Here is a 19,311-nt window from a genome sequence, read left to right as displayed (position 1 = left end):
TTAATTAAAAAAACAGAATGATAATTGAGTGTTAGCCCCTTAACTAAAATTTGTAGTGCCACATATCATTGGAAAGCTTACAACTCTTGGGATTCACGATATACCATTTCAAAATGTACTTATCACAGAAACATCACCATCAGTCTGAACCATGGACTTGTTACATCCAGGGATTCCAACCGTGTAAAGTATTTACTCCAAAACACACAATAATAAAAGACATATTAAAACAAATCAGAAAAAGAATTTCTAAATCGTTGGACTCCCTTGTTGCAGTTCTTCTGTTTCGCCCAAATAATTCCCCATCAAAAATAAAGAGACTTGTAAAATTATTTCCAATATGGCCGCTAGCCTCTGAGCTTTTGATTGACACCACTATCAACCAATTGCAGGCTTTTTCACGGTCCAGAGCTCGCATTAGCTTAAGGGGGCCTGTATTGATAAAACTGACATCACCTTCTTTGGGTCTGAATATCTTTAGCCAGTAGTGACCGATTCGAATGATGATTGACACGTTGGTTAGCCAATTAAATTCTGAAAAAACGATATGCATATGTACGGAGGGTATTCAGATTAAACCCCAAAATAAAGCTGCGTAACGCACCTTGTGATTCATTTTTACGCACACAATGATCACGAGCAAGTGTGCAAAATAGTCATACAGATACGGAAAAGAAGTCGAAACATGTATCGGTATTTCTTCTCAAATGACCAGGCTTTTAGAGGTGGAAGGGGATAAGGTTTAGTCCTAGTGATAGCACAGTCACAGCATATACAGCAGTTGAGAATTTCTATGTCTATATGCATTTACTTGAACGGGGTGGTAGGTCGTAAAAGGAAGCCGTTGTCCGAGCTGGTCTGGTCTTGGCTATTGGCAGTAGAAATTGAGGATACACTATGGCTTCTTTCACTGGTACTCCTCTGGGAAACAGACTTGTTGCTTCCCTGACAAGAATAAATAAACAAACAGTTGCATATAACACCTGTACAATACAATACAACTCTGAAGTGACAAATTTGGTTAAAAAAATAAATACGAAAATTTAACCAGGTATCTTACCTTCCATATACCCTCTAAGGATTCGGTCAAAGAGCGTTTCGCCCGACTTTTAAACTGCTCCAGACGTTGCCGACTGCTGCTCTGGTGCTGAGGCTCAACTGGAACAGGTATCGCCTCCTCATTCTTCATATACCAAATGAATGAATGAATAAATAAATAACAAAAGGAACTTAATAAACCAACAGACATGCATTTCTAGACTTAACTAGCAATCAAATACTAATATTCAAGGTGGGGTGCAGGATTTGAAACCTTAGGGCTCCAATCATGATTTTAGGCCAGGTGATAACAGCAGAGCAACAAATAATTTGTGAGCATTTTCAGACGCGCTCGAAGAAAAATCTTCTTTTATCATGTTTTTGGCAGTTTGTTCCACCCCGATCAGGCCTGATAAAAGTAAGTTAAAAGCAGATAGGCACAATGGAAAATAATGCATAAGAGTTCTTTGAACTCAGTTAAGTCATGTTATTAATAAAGCCCTTAATTACAAGAGATGTGTTAGACTAAAGACTATTATTAAACTATACCATGATCAAAAACCTATTCTACTCTATATTCATGGAATCACTATTGTACTTCTTTACTTCCTTACTTGTACCTCTTGTTTATCAATACTAAATTTAAAGATTCTTACGGCGCTGAAGCATCCAAACCTTCAGCTCAATAAGGCTGTGACCATAAATGCGCTCGTCTTCACTCATGCAGCCGTAAAGCACTTCGAATCGAAACAGGTTGAGATGGCTCAGGATATTCAACATTCTAATTTTGGAATAACGCACTTTATTCTCATTCATAATGTGAACGAGGCATTCCCATTCATTGAAAAACAAGCAACACAAAATTCTGATTACCTGCAGTACTACAGTACTCAACATTTTTAACATCATTAGATACTACGAGGAAAAATATTACCTTTCACTTTTTCAACAGGACACCTCAAACTACAAACCCCACCTTTATGTAGAAAAATATTACTTGTTTGGTGTCCTTAGGCAAAGTATGATGATGAATCATCTGTCTCTCCTCATACAAATTCCTCAAAGATGCCATAGTAAGCTCATTTTCTTCTTGTTCACTCTTTGCACGAGACTTCTACAAGACATAGAATATTGTGTAAATCATGTAAAATACTTCCAAAACATACAAATATATTTCTGAAAATTAAATTTGATTTGCTGAGGCAAAATGCGTTGACAAATTGTTTTATTTTGAGCTACCATAAATCAGCATAGCTGTATTGTAGTACAGCAATATCACCAGCAGAGAGCAGCCAAAGACCATCTACAAAATGACATTTAACAAGCGAGCAACAGCCTATCTCTATGAACTATGTATAAGTTCATGTATCATAGAAAGGTTATTGGTTTGTTCATTTATTTTTAAAGCGACAATTATAAAAATATGAATGGAAACAAAGGTTCACTTTCAGAAACCAAATAACAAATTACTCAGACCAATTAGAAAAGAATAATTACCATAATAGCCTCAAAAATTGCAGCTTGGTCCTGGTTGTCCAGGGTAGCTAAGTGCTTCTGAAGCTCTAGTTTGGTTTTGGGTGCATTTAGACCTAAGGAGACATCCAGAATGAATGAGGTAATGTATGCGTGGTCACAAATACTGAAGACAAATATGTTATTTGTTTTTGTTTTGTTCTTACCTTCTATTCTCTCACACAATTTATGAAGCTGCAGCATGGGACAAGTGTCACACTGTTGGCTTTGGCTCTTTGCATTTTGTTGCAGAGCTGCGACAGCAAATGCCTGCTTTAAAGTCAGCATAATCTCGTCCACCTTCCAGAAGAAAACATGACACACGCTAATATTCTAAATGTAAAATAAAAATTCCAGTAATTTCCCATTATCTGCTCTGGAGGTTTTGAAAAAAAAAAAAAAAAACAGTACAGCAATACATTGTAACTTGATTATTAGAAAATTGTGCTCATTTTAAATATCATTTTTTTATTTAGAAATGTTTCCCTTTCTTTCCTTAAATAAAATAAAGTATGTTAAATCTAACAAAATCGTCCGAAATAACACGATCTTTTATCCCTAGTTTCCTTCGTAAAAAGAAACAATCTTAAAAAGTGCCAAAGACAGCTTCTATAGTAAGAAATTTTTTCACATATTTCCTTAGTAAAAAGAAAGATCTTAACTCTAACAAAATTGTCTGACATAGCATAAAATATTTTTCACTTGCTTAGTAAAATAAAATAAACCAACCTTAAATATACCAAAATAGTCTCGTATAAAAGAATAAATATATTTTTCCAATTTGTCAAATTGTAAAAGTATCAGATATAGCCCAAGACTTATTTTCTAACAAGATTAGATCACAAACTGGGCTGAAAAAACATATTCAACAATAGGCAACAAAACACAAATTATCTGTGGAGATTTCGACATAGATCTACTGAATCCAAACAAACATAAAAACATTGATGACGATATTAATATGTTCGAGTTTGTACCCGAAAAGTATGGGTACAAACTCATACTGTACAAAAGGGTATTTTGGATGGATATAAATAAATTATCTTTAATTTGAAATAAAACCAGAGTAATATTATTTGGTAATCGCAAGGCAAATCAAGATTTAGAACTAAAAATGGATGGTGCTGCAATAGACAATGTTTCAGAAATTGAATTTTTAGGGATAATTGCAATAAATTAAGCTGAATAACACATCAGACACATACAAACTAAGGTATCTAAAAGCATTTCAATAATTGATAAAGCCAAATCCCTTTAAACTATAATGCATTGTATTTATTATATTATTCTTTATTTCGGCAATACTTAACATATTGTGCGAAAGTCTGGGCAATAATTACAAAAGTTCACTACAGCCCCTTTTTATCCTCCAAAAACGTGCAATTAGAACCATACACAGGGTAGGATATCGGGATCATACTAATGTTTTATTCCTGCAATCCAAATTATTAAAATTGGATGATTTAGTAACATTTTTCACTTCACAACTGCTATTTAAGGTCAACAAAAACATAGTGCCAGAACACACCCAAAAATTATACACTCGGAAAGAGGGAAGTTATAACTTAAGAGAATGTAGTAAATTCAAAATCCCAAAGGTGAGAACCACCAGGATAAGTATGTGTGTCTGTGTGTGGAGTCAAACTTTGGAACAATTTACAAGACGAGATCAAACAATGTCCAAATATTCACATGTTCAAATTTAAATTTAAAAAAAATAATTACTGGCAGAATACAGAGATGAACAAAATGAGGTATGACAGATACTAGAGATTGGAAATACTGAGTTTACAACTATAGTTAACCTTGTTGTTATTGTTACCATTATTATATCAGAACTTATTATTGCTATTGTTATCATCATTGGTGGCACAATGATATTTAGTGACTAGTAGCATTATAACGTTAATCGATGGGTACTACGATTAGTGTATAAAATGTTACTATTGTTATTATTATAATTATTGATATCTGTGTTCGTGTTGACCTATGTAATATGTATAGCCGTGAGATTTTGCTATATTTAGACACAAAAGAGGAGCCATCTGTAAAATGTAATTAATAGGGAAGATGAAGGGGTAGGGAAAATATGCGTCTGCTTCTTACTACCCCTTTTCGAACATGTTAACATTATTTTTGTTGTTGAATCATTGTTTTTGTCCTGTTTTTATTTGATAATGTTTGAAATAGTTTTCATTCATTCATTCATTAGAAAATAAATGGCATAACTATCTGCCATCTGCTACAGTAGAACATTTAGCTTAGTGAGTATGTATTTTATCATTTAAAAATAAAATAAAAACTTAATAGAAAATGAGCACATTTATTTTTTTGAAGTGCAAGATATAACCCTTAAAAAGCCTCCTTGCGTGTTGGCATGGAAATATTGATCATTAAAAGTAAGGTTAGGCAGCACGGCGGCGCAGTGGTTAGCGCTTGTGCGGCACAGTTAATGTCTCGGGAACCTGTCGTGGGTTCAAATCCAGCTCCAGACTTCCTGTGCGGAGTTTGTATGTTCTCCCCGTGCTTGCGTGGGTTTCCTCCGGGCACTCTGGTTTCCTCCCACATTCCAAAAACATGCATTTCAGGTGAATTGGCCGGTCCAAATTGTCCCTAGGTGTGAATGAGCGAATGAGCTGTCTGTCCCTGTGTGCCCTGCGACTGGCTGGCAACCAGTTCAGGGTGTCCCCTGCCCACTGCCCGGAGATGGTTGGGATGGGCTCCAGCCCCATCCGCGACCCTAATGAGGAGAAGCGGTACGGCTAATGAGATGAGATGAGATGAGTAAGGTTAATGCAGAGATAATAATTTCCACTCTTCATGATTTCAATTGAATTTTGGGTGTTCGTACTGATACGATTTTATAAAGTTACACTCGGCTTTAAATAGAAATATACAATTTTCTTGATTGTATTTATGTGGTGTGTCTTGAAAGTCCCCTCCAACAGTAATCTGGATGCAGAATTATTGTTACCTTTCGTTTTAAAAAGTAAGTAAAGGGTCATTGTGGTGAAGTGTCACTATTTGTATATGCAAGGAAATCTTTCTTCGGTCACAAAGAAAAAAAAAAGCTTCCCAGAATAGTCTGATAGACCTAAACATTTTGCCGGAACTTTATTTTCAGTGTTGTTATTCTGTCCATTGTTTTGTTAACACATGTGACCATGATCCCAATTTAATACCCGGTGAATTCTAATTCATCCAACATTCCACTCAACTGACTTGATGAAAAAAAAAAACCATCTCACCAGAGATTCGTCGGTACACTGAAAGATATAGCAAACAAAGTGGCAGGCGCCTCTTTCCACCGTTTCTCTGCATATAAAGCCAAAGTGGTCCACGTGGCGAATACCCTTAAAAGAGATCAGTAGTATAAGTGACACTAGGCAAGTTTTAAATATTAAAGTAGACCCCCAGGAAACTACATTAATCCGTTTTAACATGGGGATAGCAAGGTAAATTGTTGTATGGTAATGATTAGCTAATGTGTTCCAAAACCCACGGTGCCCCAGAAAAAACATTGAAATAAGTACTGTGTGTAATAAACGCGTAAATGACTAAATAACCTAAATAAATATACAAGGATAACATTTTTTATCTTTATTGTGACATGATATGGGCTGGTTGAGTGGAGTAGCGGATGGATGCAGAGAGTTTAAAGACAACAGTGTTCTTGTGTTTCTTTGTTTGTATATGTATCTATCCAATGCCGTTATTTGACAATTCTCCACCCAGCATTTTTGTGAGGTCCAATTGTTTTTCATATGCACTTATTAAGTACAATGCATGTTTAATTGTAATTGTACATCCTGTTGCAATTTCCACTTCCAAGTATTGTCATGACCTTTAAAAAATGTCCTTGCTATATTCACATTCTGATTTTAGGTAAAAGTTCTGATCGTCGATTGGTTACGGCCTGGCATCCTAGAGAGCGTACCGGTTCGTGGGCATTTTTCATATTTCTTGTTCATTTCAAGCTTCTGTTCCATGGTTATTATGTTTTCTCCCTTTTGCAAGGATTGTGGTTGTTTTAATTGCCCAATTATTAATAGTTGCTATTTTTTTTATTGGTTACAGCCATGCAACCTAGGCTAAGCTTCGTTTCCACGGTTATCATGTTTTTGCTTTTCCCTTTAGCGTCACTACGAGTCTTGGGATCCATAGATAATAAAAACAGTCCAAAAAAATACAGTATGGTATCACCGACTTGCAAAGTCTTTCAAAGCACATGAAAGTCAGAACTGAACGAAAAGAAAGGCGTTCAGCCAATAGCATATCTGCTTTTTTATGATGCCATGACGCAAGCCATTAGCAACCAGCATTTTATTTGCTGTTGACCTATAGCAGACAAGATGCTTAGATAAATGTTTGGGCATGCAAAACAATTTGTTGTTGATGCTGTATAGTGGGGAAAATGCTCAAAAAACATCTGGTTTCAAAACGTAAAGTGAAAATGTCATAAAGTGGGGTCTACCATGCTTTGTGTACCAACTGGCATACCTGTGAGCAGAAAGAGATTTCACGGAAACTCTTTTCAATGGTCACCTTTTTTGTGTCCGGACTGACCAAAAAGATCTGTGATCTGCCAACCTACAGCAGGAAGAAGAGATTTTATTTTCGGAAAATTAATTTTAAAATGAGGCTTTGCAAGAAAAAAACTTTTGCCATGTCATCAACACTTCTCGCGTAAAAAGAAATACAGGAAATCTTGCTGGAAAGGATGACCCCAAGCCATTGCAGTAAGTCTTATGAATGACTTCCTAACAAATATGATACAATCTTTTACATTTCTTTAAAAACCATCAAACGTGTTAAATGACAGTTTCATTTCTTTCCTACTCTGATAGTTCCGCCCCAGAGGATGTCTCCCATTCAAAACATAATTACAACCCGAGTCCCTATCACGGCTGGGGCTCAAGAGGGCATATGCTGGTTTGAAATGAGCTAGTGATCTTGAGAGTTATTCTTGTCTTGGGTTCCCCTTCGCTGCTCTGCTTAAGCGTGACCAGAGAAGAATCCGTAACGAGTCTTTGCAGGAAAGTGAACAAATGTGGATTGATATTAGACCTAAGATTTATGGCCCGAGCCCGAACCCGAACCCGAGGCAATTTCGGGCCGGGTCGGGCCTGAAATGTCAGTCATACGGTCGGGTCGGGTCGGGTTCGGTCCTGCTTTTTTTTTTTTTTTTTAATTAATTAATAATTATAAATATATGTTCATTAAAAATATATACTTAAACTATGTATGGATACTAGACCAAGGAATACTTGTTATAAAATAAATAATTTGGATAAAACGGAGAAGGAGCTGTAATTGCCATTTAACGGAGCCAGAGCATGCTCTGTGCACGTGACGTGAATGCTGTCCTTGTAGTGGGTTGTACATAATTCACCCACGGAACCATTGTTTAGTTAGCGAGTTCCTAGGGGGACTCTTAATTCGGCCGGTTCTAGCGACTCCCGTGTTTGTTTTGTAATTGCAAGTTTACATGTCATTAAAGCAGCTCCCGTTGGCACCTTTGTTTGGCACTCCGCCTACGACTCCCGTCTCTGCTCGCTACATCCTCTTAATAACCTTCCCCTCCGCAAATTCGCATGATTTTGACCTGGTATCCCCGATATGGAATCGGACCAACAAGAAGTGAAAGATGAACTAAAGAGAGGAGAACTGACAAGGAAAACACACTCTGGTAAGAGTGAACTGTGGAGCACTTTCAAATTGATCGTCGAAAATGATACAGACACTTGCGTTGGCTTCGCTGTGTGTCAATTTGACACTCAGCGAAGCCAACGCTAGAATCTTAAGGACGTACTGCTGCTGTGGATTATGGCCCAATGATCAAGTCGTCAAAATGACGGACGCTCTTAAATGTTTACGCCGCCTCTAAAAAAAAACTCGTCAATGACAGATTGTCGCTTAATGTAACATCTGCAGTGCAGACACAGAAATATAAAAGATGTAAATGTTTATACAGTTTTATTTAACTTAGGCCTAGATGTTGTAACAAAAGGCAGAGTTTAATTTGTTATCATAAATCACCCCTCCTTATAAATAAAATATGTAATTTCGGGCTCCCCTCGGGCCGGGCCAGCAAATCCAGTTAATTAGTCGGGCTCGGTCCAGGTCGGGTTTAATACCCCTCGGGCCTGCGTCGGGCTCGGGTGCTTTTTTTTGGCCCGATCTTACCTCTAATTGATATCACCACAATGAGGTCACTGTCTTGATCACGGTGCATGGGACTTAAATCATGTTATGGTTAGTGTCTTCTCCTCAGGTAGATCAAATCAAATACAATTTATTTGTAGAGAACTTTTCAGGCAATAAATTGCCACTCAAAGTGCTGCATAAAATATTTACGTAGTATACAATAAGACAATAAAATCACCTCCTTTATCCCTGTCCAACAACCCGAACACACAATACACAGACACACACAAAGGTTAAAATACAATATGTGACCTGATCAACTGAAATGAGTCACAGTGAGGCTAATATCAAATAGGGTTTTTTGTTAACAATGGAAAGAATCAGAAATTAGCTTTAAAATTATACCATAGTCAAAGATTTCTGATAAACTATTGAAGCCATTTGAATTACAACCTTCCATCCACCTTTTTCTGTTCAAAAACCTGAAAAAAATCATGTTTCAAGTTTTCTTTGCTTTTTCAGTGTGATGTATTTAAATGTTTTTACTGTTAAAGGGATAGTCTAATTTTAAAGTTTATTTTTTCCCAAACCATTTGCACACATATAAAAATGAATTATACTAGACTAAAATACATTTTAGCACATGTATTTTAAAATAGACATTAAAATAACTTTAGTTTTGTTTCCTGAAATCTGAAATATTGAAATTTAATCGCTGTTTTTGTTACTTTTGAAAAAGGCTGATCTACTACTAATCCCAAGAGTCAAGAAGAAGCGTTCTTTTTTTGGGCCCAGGTGCTGGAAGGGGGATTACCTCATGTGCGGCCCCTTCTCTAGGTTTCTTAATACCTGGTGTTTTTCCTTGACCTCATGTAATTTTTATTGGGGGATGGTGTAATAATAGTCTAGTCTATACAGCTCTTTGAGACTTCTTATGGTTAAGGGCTATACAAATAAACATTATTCGACTTGAATTTCCCTATTTAAGTGGATTATGAAACTCAAAGAAAGTGTCTTTAAATGCCGAAATAGCGTAAAATGTAAATAAAGCTTTTTTTCATGATTTACTTTTTTTTTCAGCTATTTGCCCGTAGCTAAAAAAAAGAACGTTGCTACTTGCGACTCATTTTGGCAGAGCGGGTCACATATTAACAAAAATAATTAGTAAACGAAATAAAATATGATTATGGGCAAGGCACAAAATAACTATGCGAGGAAAGGGACCTGAAAAAGGTCCATCCACACTAATAGTGATAGCAGCAGATGGCCTCATGATTTTTAGCCATTGAACCGCCCCTACCAGTGTGAGCCTTCCAAATGAGGAACACTGAAATATATGAATCAAAACAACTGCAGAACAAAACATAAAAATGTGAAAGCATTGGATGGCGATGATAACTTTTTCTTTCCTATGTCAGTGGTGACCATTTCCAATTTTCCAGTGACGGATAAACAGGAAATCTTGTGCTCGTGGTGGGGGGACAAGGTCAAAAAAGGTCAATGCAGACAAGTGTTTATTGGCTCAGATTCAGCAGCAGTCAGCATTTGTGATGCTGACTCAAACTAGTAAGTTCTTGTGGAAGACCAAAAGTGTCAACATTATGTAAATAAACACACCAACAAGTAATCAAACAAAAGGTGTTGTGACTTAAATGTTTCAAGTAATCAGTGTTAAAATGAACATGCAGTTTTATATTGTAATACAAAATTAATTAATCGATCAGGATTTATTTATTAATTAAATATGTAACTCAAATATCATGTAAAAAGTAGTTCATAAATGAATTAACACAATTTATTGTATTTTTTCTACTCTGGAGCAACAATTTTTAAAAACATGTACAGTGATACCATACCTGTCAATCTCCAGGGCTCCATGCCCTTACAAAATGTTGTATTTTCCCTTACAAAATACAAAATAATCTTACACCATATTTTTTTTCAAACGTGTTTATTTCTGTAGTTTAACATGTTATATTGTATATGTGTTTTGTTATATCATATATATTGTTAATTAACATTTTGTTGTGAGATACTGAGTTGCTCCATGTGAATGAGGTTTATTATAAAAAAGGTTCAAAAAATAAGTAGCTTGGGCGTTCACCGTAGAAGGAAAAATACATGCAAATATAATTAAGTAGAATAATACATTTTCTTATTCAAATTATTAATCCATTTTCTGCATTAAATTATTGTAGGTAATATACTGATTAAAGGGATAACCACAAACCTTTTTCATGTTCTCCTTTTATACTTCCCTTTTTTCTTAACTTCTTTATACAACATAGTAATTCGTAATATAATGCATCAAAGCAAGTGAGCCATTTGAGAGACGGCTCTCTTTAATGAGTTGAGCTGAAAAAGCCGGTTCTCTAAAAAGAGACTGACTTCCTTTTACTACATAACTACCACATGAAATCCCGAGGCTGCAGACGCATGCGCACAGTAGCAGCAAACCGCTCGCTTCGTTTGCAACGAAAAAAAAACTACCGAGATAGCGGCGAACTCGTTTGACTTGATTGATTTGCCGTTTCGTGATAGTCTGTGTATACTGGATGGTACCCATTATTGACAAATTTGCGTTTTTCCGTACAGATTTTCTTGTACGTCGTACACGTCTTAAAATGCATAATGAACATACTTTGTATGGCAAAAACGTACAGGTTGACAGGTTTTTGATACTTTTGGTACTCAAACGAGTCTGTGTTGGAACAAATTGTTTTCAAAACAAAAATTCATGTATTTTTGCTTCGGTGTTTGAATTAAAAATTGTATCTCAACCAAACCCTAGGCAAAAGTGAGATCTGCAGCCATTTTGGCTACCCTAGTCCAGTCCAGTAGCATCTATTAATTTAGAATTTCAAGAGAAACCGTCAGACCGACAACATGTTTTGAGAATTGATTGCGGTTTTGTGTGATTAATTGCGTCTTTATGACACCATTCCGGAATATGGTCGAGTACCGAGGTATCATTCTACATTTAATTTTACTGATGACCAAAGGAGGCACTCTAGAATTACACAACAATATAGATTACTGACAAGTCTATTCTTTTTTTAACATTTGACACCCGCAGAGGAGATTGCATAGGATACCAGTTCGCTATTTTGACTTATATACCTTACTGTTGTTCCGTGATTTTACTAATATAACAGTTTACATCATTGTCACTATTGGCCAATCATGTTGCTGTTGTTTTATCTCCACACCCTTTAGCGCGTTTTTTTTTTTTAAATGGGGTTCAGGGGAGGACTTTTAGAACACGTTGGAATTCCTTATCTGAGATTTGGGTCTGCTTCTGTTCTCCTTGCAAGTACAAAATCAATTGACGTCTTCTTTCTTTATTTTGAGTGTCTAATAAACTAGAAGCATATCAAATACTGTTAAACAACTAAAAACTGAAATGGTACCATATTTTGGCTGTTTTAAAGGCACACCCAACTCTTTAAAAAAACTAAAAAAAACATTAAATTGACTTCTATTCCAAGAGCCAAAAACTAATGTCATTTTATTCTTTGCAGATGGTAGAACAGTCTTCTTTTAATGCCAAAAATGAGTGTTTTCGTCTTCCTCACCGAAAGGATATAAAGTGCTTTTAAACAGTTTAGCTGAATTGTTTTAATTATATAAATAATAATTCATTGTTATAATTGTTATATAGACTGCAAAACATATATCAGTTCATCTTCCAGTGCTGCTTATAGTTTTAATGCAGATTTTTTTTTAAATCTGGTAACAAAATTTGCACTACAAAATCATCAAAGGAACTTCTCAAAAGCCATTAAGGACGTCAGCCTACCGTAAAGAGCATGGTCCTGTTCTCCCGTAGGCTGGTGGGCTGCACCCCAGGTGAGCTAGCGAGCACATCTGTAATATTAGCATGAGAGATCTCTGGAGAGAGTCCGTTCTCATCGAGGGCCTGCAAAGATGGAAAACTTGGGTCCCGTTTGAACAGCAGTGGGCGTTTTCCATTGGTTGGGCTCCCAGGTGAACAGTTCCCCAAAGTGGGACTCCCCAGTCCATTCGACTGGAAGGCTAACGCCCTCCTGAGTCCACCGACTAAACCTCCCCCTCGTTTAGTGCTCCCTGAGCTGTGAGCGTACTGGCTGAACTTCTCGATGCATTCGTCGATGAGGGCGGGCGGGGCCTTCTTGTGGGCGACTGTCACACGCCCGCAAAAGAGCACCTCGAACTTTTTTGAAAAAGTTGTAGGGGAAAGGGAAGGATTGTTGGCCGCAGAACACGTTGCAGGTAGGGAAGAAAAGGTGACATGTGGTTCCGACGGCTTGGGGTCTCCTGGTTCCACCAAAGTTTTGTTGGGGATGGTGGGCGTGTCATCATTGCGAGCAGAGCTTTTGCCAGCTTGCCTGAGTGTGCTGATGATCTCTGGAACCTGAAAAACAGACATGCACCATGAATACTGAGCTGAACCTACTACTGAAAAGGAGAAAAAAATCTTTGCATTTAAACCTATGTACACATGTAGCCTAACATTTTTGGGTATACTGCACGATTTGGGGAAAGAACCTAACTGCGATTTTTCAGACCTGTATTGCAATTTTAATGTGATTTTAAAAGAAAAGTGCAATTTCTCTACTAGTTGTGGGTTTTGGGGGAGAACCTGACCAAAGTGACATGCAAACTTACCTCGAGATGATGTCATAACTGACTGAGTGTTTGCAACTAAAAAAATAATCTACAAATAAAAAAAGAATATAGAATTGCTGTTGAATGAATGGCCTTAATTGTCATTACTTAAAAGTACACAGATATTGAAGGGCTTCTCCTTTCAGAATAAGAAAGTGATTTACCAGCTAGCTTGCTGCATGTTAGCATCGGGTAACTGAGACTTCAGCGAGGTCTCCTCGATAACTAAAATACAACTGTCCAGAATGTAGCGGTTTCCCACAAGTTGTAGCTCCAGGTTATCCGTTTCATGGGTAATGGATCTGGCGTTGGTGAACTACATGCTCAATGTTAGTGGCTTAAGAGAGTTGTTATCCTTGCTGTAGCAGTAGGCTGGACCCAAAGTCCGAGTTCATTTTGGCGAGCAACGGGGGCCTGGCCACACGGATGTTTGACTGACAGCACAACGGCACAGTTGCGAACAAACCTCTTTCAAACTTTGGCTTGTCTTTTTTGGCTAGTGCTGTTAAAACTTGCATCTGATTGGCCAGTGCTGCTTAAACTCTAACTGTGACAATTCTGGTTGGCCAAATACAAACATGAAACTAAGTCCTTAACAAAATAAACACAAAATCTTGCAATTACACAATCGCACTACGTCACATCCCAATATCGATTAGATTTTAGTTAATCATCAGCCCTACTGCAGTACTATAATCCTGCTGGTGTGGCTCAACAGACCGAAAGTCGGAAGCATATGTGCAAAATGTATCAAGTGTGGTATGCTGGTTAGGGCTACAAAAATGAGTCAACGGTGTCAACAAAAATTGATAATACTGTACTTGTAAGTTTTGCAAAGCAGACTATGCATGTCATGGAAGTATAGCAGTGAAGCACGAACATTTAATGAGGAAGCAGGTTGGACAGTTTAAGAAAACGGAGTCTGATTCGCCTCATAATTAAATTGACTTCATGCTAAATTTAATTAAAAAAATGAATAATTAGTTGATCATTCAACTAGCCGGTTTCAGATCAGAGGATGGTTTCATTGTGGCCAGTGCAGTCCTTTGAAAATTTTTGTTTATTGAGGGACAAACAAATAAATGACTTGAATTATCATGAGAAAAACAAAACATGAGACAACGTTGCAAAATTATTATTTTTTTTTTTTGTGAAAAACATTATTTACAAGTAGAAATTTTAACATAATCCCATCAAAGAAAGTTAAAAATATAGTAAGCTACACCTATGATGTATTTTGTATTTTGGCAACTTTGTTAAACCCTTTTCAAGCATTTGTCTTAACTATGTCTTTATTTGTGGACTTTTAGAGAACCTTGCACATAAATGATAAGAACTCAATAGATATGAGTTTTTTTTAGAAATAATTTCAAATAATCTCAATTTTAAAAATAATCAAACACCAGACATTTGTCCTATTTATCACCACTGACACGCATAAGCATCACCCCTCCTGAAAACAACAACACAAGTCACACGGAAACCTTTGATCGTAACATGTTTGCGCAGGCCGACATTGAATCATTGCGCCATCACAGGGAAGAAGTAATGGAGGAAGTTGATTTAGTTGAGTCACATGGATGATGACATCAATGTCCGGTATCTGAGCAGATGCTACATTTGCTGACTACCGGTACTTTCTAGTGATTCCTGCTGTGTCTCGCCTGGGCACGGAAGTTTACTTAGCCAGAACAATACCCTTCCCAATAAATCTCTAGAAGCACATTCTGATGTTATGTTAAGATATTATTAACAAGTATAGTATGTCAGGAGTTTTTATTTTCAATACTTAATTGTTTATGTCATAGTTCGTCCTTTCAAATTATTAGCAACATTTTATGACCATGAGGCCTCAATTCTCCATCTTTTTATATAGAGTAGACCCCTGAGATGCGGCATCCCCGCCTCGAGATGAATTTGTTTTATGGTGTGGAATAACATGTTTTTGGACCCTCTTTACGGTATTTTCCACACTACAGCAAAAACAAATTATCAGGTGCCAAAATGCGAAATAAAATTGTAGAGATATGTCTCTAGAAGATGGCTGTCCTACTTTTGGCCAAACGCATATAAAATGCTGGTCTGCCATTTAGTTGTGTCACGGAATCATTAAAATACGGAAATGCTATTGGTCAAAACAGCTCCAAAAATGCCTTTCTCTTACTTCATTCAGTTCAGAATCTTATGAACTTCGTAAAGACTTTGCAAGTTCGTGATACAATACTGTATTATTTGTGCTGTATTAATTCGCTGTGATTTTTTTTAGGATGAAGTGATGTTAAAGGGAGAAGCAAAAATAAGAACATCACAAGGGTCGTTTTAAGTTATCAAAAATACGAAGAAGGCACACAAATAGTTACCCTCTAAGTTGCATGGCTTTGACCAATAATCAATTGGGACTATTATTAAAAGTAAGGAGGCAATTAAATCAAAGAAATCTTGTTGGGAATTACAGTCCTTACTACTGGTTCTGCATAGTTGTCCTGAAACAACACTTGCTTAGTTGACTCCTTCTAATCTCCATTTCAATTATTTTACCTACAATTCTATTAAACCAAGAAGCCTTTGTCTGTGACGTTAAGAAGTCCAGAGGATTCCACTACCTAACAAAAAACAAACCTAAAACAGATTAATTTTATTACACAATGTGATAAATGCTCTCTTTTGACCATTTCATCACTTTATCACCCATTTCTTGTCATTGAAAAGATAATCTTATTTGCATTAGACAGACCACATATTCGCTCATAGATAAGCCCAAAAGCAATCTGCTAAGTAAGCAGTATGTGCGTTTAAAATTCTTCATTTGCAACTGGACTGTTTCCCCACCAACATGAGAATGATTGCACCTGAGTAAACATACTCCAGAACATACGATGGTTCTTGCAGCAAAATTCTAACCTATTTTGCATGAAGTTTGGGCATTCAAAACATTCCTCGACGATGTTGATGATGAAAAGAATCAGGAGCAGAAGGAGAATGAGATGAGATAAATGAGAAGGAGAAAAGGAAGACAATAAGAAGAATTAGAAGAAGCAGAACGAAAAAAGGGGTGGGGAGAAAAAAAATAAAAGGACAAGGAAAATCACATTCTTTGATGATCTTAATGATGATGACCTGATTATAAGCCGCACCCACCACATTTTAGGAGGAAAACCGAGTTTGTACTTACACAAGCCGCACCTGTATATAAGCCGCATCCACCAACATTAAAAAAATGTAACACAAACACAAAATTAACCCAAACCCGACTTTAAGTCCCGCGATTGAAACTGAATGTCCTTCATTAAAGTACACAGTCCAAAAATCACAGCCGGCGAAGTGAACGGAAAATACCGGTACTTAAGGTTTGATGCAAACCTGCAGAGTCCGGGTCCCGTTGAAAGTAATCCAAAGAAAAAAAGTGTATATTTCCAAAGGTAAGGGTGGGAAAAATATAAATCCACTATTGTCCGTCGCGTCCACAAACAGGTCTCACCTTTACCCCACTTCCTGTCACCCCCGTTTGTTCCGCCCCCCTTTTTTTTTTCCATTCGCTCGTGCAAAACATATCAGAATAAGTCTCTAAAATAAATACATTACAAAAATATACAGTTCCAAATACATATTATACATGGTTACACATATTTACACAGAAAGACGGTACACCGAGAGTTTTCAAATCTTTAATAATAATAATATAACTTTTATCCCAAACGGTGCCTGTGACAAGGCAGTTAATAATAGCAACACGCTAGCAACATGCTAGCAACACGCTCGCAACACAGTAAACGGGTCTGTTAAAAAAAAAACATACCGTACTTGTAAAAATCACGGTAAACCGTCCTCATCTTCCTCCTTAGAACTGAAGCCATCAAAGTAGTCTTTCTCAGTGTCGGAAAGAAACTTTGTCATATAGACGTCATCCCACGCTCCCGCAGCCTCATTCGCGCGGTCACTGTCGCTGGAACTCCCATCCACTCCTGATTCTGTGCCCTCCTCTCCGTCACGCAGCAGACCGGCTTTTCGGAACCCGTTGGTGATGGTGGATTTTTTGATGTGCCTTTCTTTTTGCATTTTGCATGATGAGGGTAGGTTTACGCTGATTTAATTTATGCACAAGCCAAGAAGTTGCAGTCTTCCTCGGCGCATATATTCCACCGGTCTAAATCTTACCTTTTGTACTTGAGCGCCGCTGGCGGCCGTTAGAGAAATTACATAAATTGGCCGCATCACTGAATAAGCCGCGGGGTTGAACGTTTGGGAAAAAAGTAGCGGCTTATAGTCCGGAATTTATGGTAATAGGAGAATAGGAATGAGAAGAAAAAGAATAAGAATGAGATGATGAATGAGTAGAAGATGAAGAATGAGAAGGAGATAAAGAAGGAGAAGAGGTAAATGAGAAGAGAATGAGGAGCACAAAAGAGGAAAGAAAAAGAAGAAGTAGGAGTAGATAAACTAGAAAAATGAAAAAAAAAAAAAATAGAATGGGAACGAGAAGAAATAAAGAATAAAAATGAGAAGAATTAGCAGGAGAAGTGAAAGAAAAGGAAGAAGGAGAATAAAATGTGGATGACAAAAAATATAATAAATAAAAGAGGAATGAGAATAAAATAAAGAGCGAAAAGAAGGAGAAGATTAATGAGGAGAAAAAGGAAACATGAGAAGAAATAGAAGAAGAATGAGAGGGTAATAAGAAAAATCATGAGGAAAATGAGAACAAGTGGAATGAGAATGAGAAAAATGAGAAGAATTAGGAGAATCAGACGAATGACAATAAGGAGGTTGGGGTGATGTATAACTGAGAAAAAGAAGAATGGGAATGAGAAAAAGAAAAAATATAAGAAAAATGAAAATAAAATAAAAAGATAAAATTGAGAAAAAAAATTAATGAGAATGAGAAAGATCAGAATGCCAAGTAGAATCAGGAGGATAATAAAAATGAGAAGAAGGACTAAGAGATTGAGAAAAAGAATAAGAACAAAGCAGTTCAAAGGATGAAGAAGGAGGATAAGAAAACAAATGAGAAATGGTCAAGTCATGTTTATTTGTATAGCCCTTAATAACAAAGAGTCTCCAAGGGCTGCACTGACCATAAACTATTATAAGCCACAGACTATTATTACACCATCCCCTGATCTAAAACCTACATGAGGGCAACTCGAAAACCTCAAAATGAGGAAAATGAAGAAACCTTGAGATTTGAAATAAATAAAAAACATACATACATAAGTAAATATACAAATACATCACCATTCAATCAGTAAAAAAGGGGCTTTAGAGTAGAGGCCCGCACAATATTTGGCCATTAAAGAGAGCAACTAGCAAAAACCTTTTTTGAAAGACCCATTTTAAAAGGAAGACTGAGTTCAGGAGAGACTTGGGTCTCCTCGGAAGCGCCAAGAACAAGTCCATGAGGTGGGATCAGTTACAGGAAGTCTGTTGGACACAGCCCAAGTCTGTCTGTCCGCAGTCAGCTCACAGAGAAGCATACAGCGCTAAATAGAGGTACTGTAACTTGTGACATAAAAAAGAAACTTACACAAGTAGTGAAAGAGGAGCAGCAATGCTGACCTAGAAACGACAAACGTTTCAGTGTTTGTCAAAAAACAGAGAAACTGTATGTCGGATTCCTTGATATTTTCAGCAACAGGCCCAAGTTATAAATTTGAAGCCCAAGTTGAAACGTAAAACATTCAAATGTGTGTCCCAATAGGGCTGCACAATTTGGGGAAAAAAACCTAAATGCAATTTTTCAGTATTGCAATTTTCGATTTGTGCTGGTGATGTTTTTCTGATGAGAACTCTTGGATGCATGACTTACCAGTACATACACTCTTCTATAGGCGGGTATGGAAATATATTGGGGGGTGGGTGGGTGATTACTTTTGGCACATGTCATGAACATGCTTCAGAAGAGAACCTGAAATATGGCAATATTACAACTTTTATTTTTTTTTTTTATATTTTGAAGAATAACAACGAATG

The 19,311-nt window shown here is 36.9% G+C and overlaps 1 protein-coding gene across 4 annotated transcripts in view; it reads right to left on the bottom strand.

Moving 5' to 3' along the window:
• tbc1d1 (TBC1 (tre-2/USP6, BUB2, cdc16) domain family, member 1) overlaps positions 1-19,311 on the bottom strand; it is an 84,483-nt gene that overhangs the window by 42,519 nt on the left and 22,653 nt on the right. For all 4 annotated transcript variants that reach the window (XM_088342755.1, XM_088342753.1, XM_088342752.1 and 1 more), the window contains 8 exons: positions 12,497-13,090; positions 7,051-7,140; positions 5,799-5,903; positions 2,718-2,850; positions 2,536-2,627; positions 2,036-2,152; positions 1,061-1,183; positions 812-945 (listed from right to left, as the gene is read on the bottom strand). In XM_088342755.1, the coding sequence (XP_088198881.1) occupies positions 812-945; positions 1,061-1,183; positions 2,036-2,152; positions 2,536-2,627; positions 2,718-2,850; positions 5,799-5,903; positions 7,051-7,140; positions 12,497-13,090 (1,388 nt within the window). The remainder of the gene's footprint in view (positions 1-811; positions 946-1,060; positions 1,184-2,035; positions 2,153-2,535; positions 2,628-2,717; positions 2,851-5,798; positions 5,904-7,050; positions 7,141-12,496; positions 13,091-19,311) is intronic.

The sequence above is a fragment of the Urocampus carinirostris genome, chromosome 8 (assembly GCF_059441175.1).
Source record: "Urocampus carinirostris isolate Australia breed hairy pipefish chromosome 8, RoL_Ucar_1.0, whole genome shotgun sequence".
In the NCBI taxonomy this organism is placed as follows: domain Eukaryota; kingdom Metazoa; phylum Chordata; class Actinopteri; order Syngnathiformes; family Syngnathidae; genus Urocampus; species Urocampus carinirostris.
This window is presented reverse-complemented; position numbering and strand designations above follow the sequence as displayed.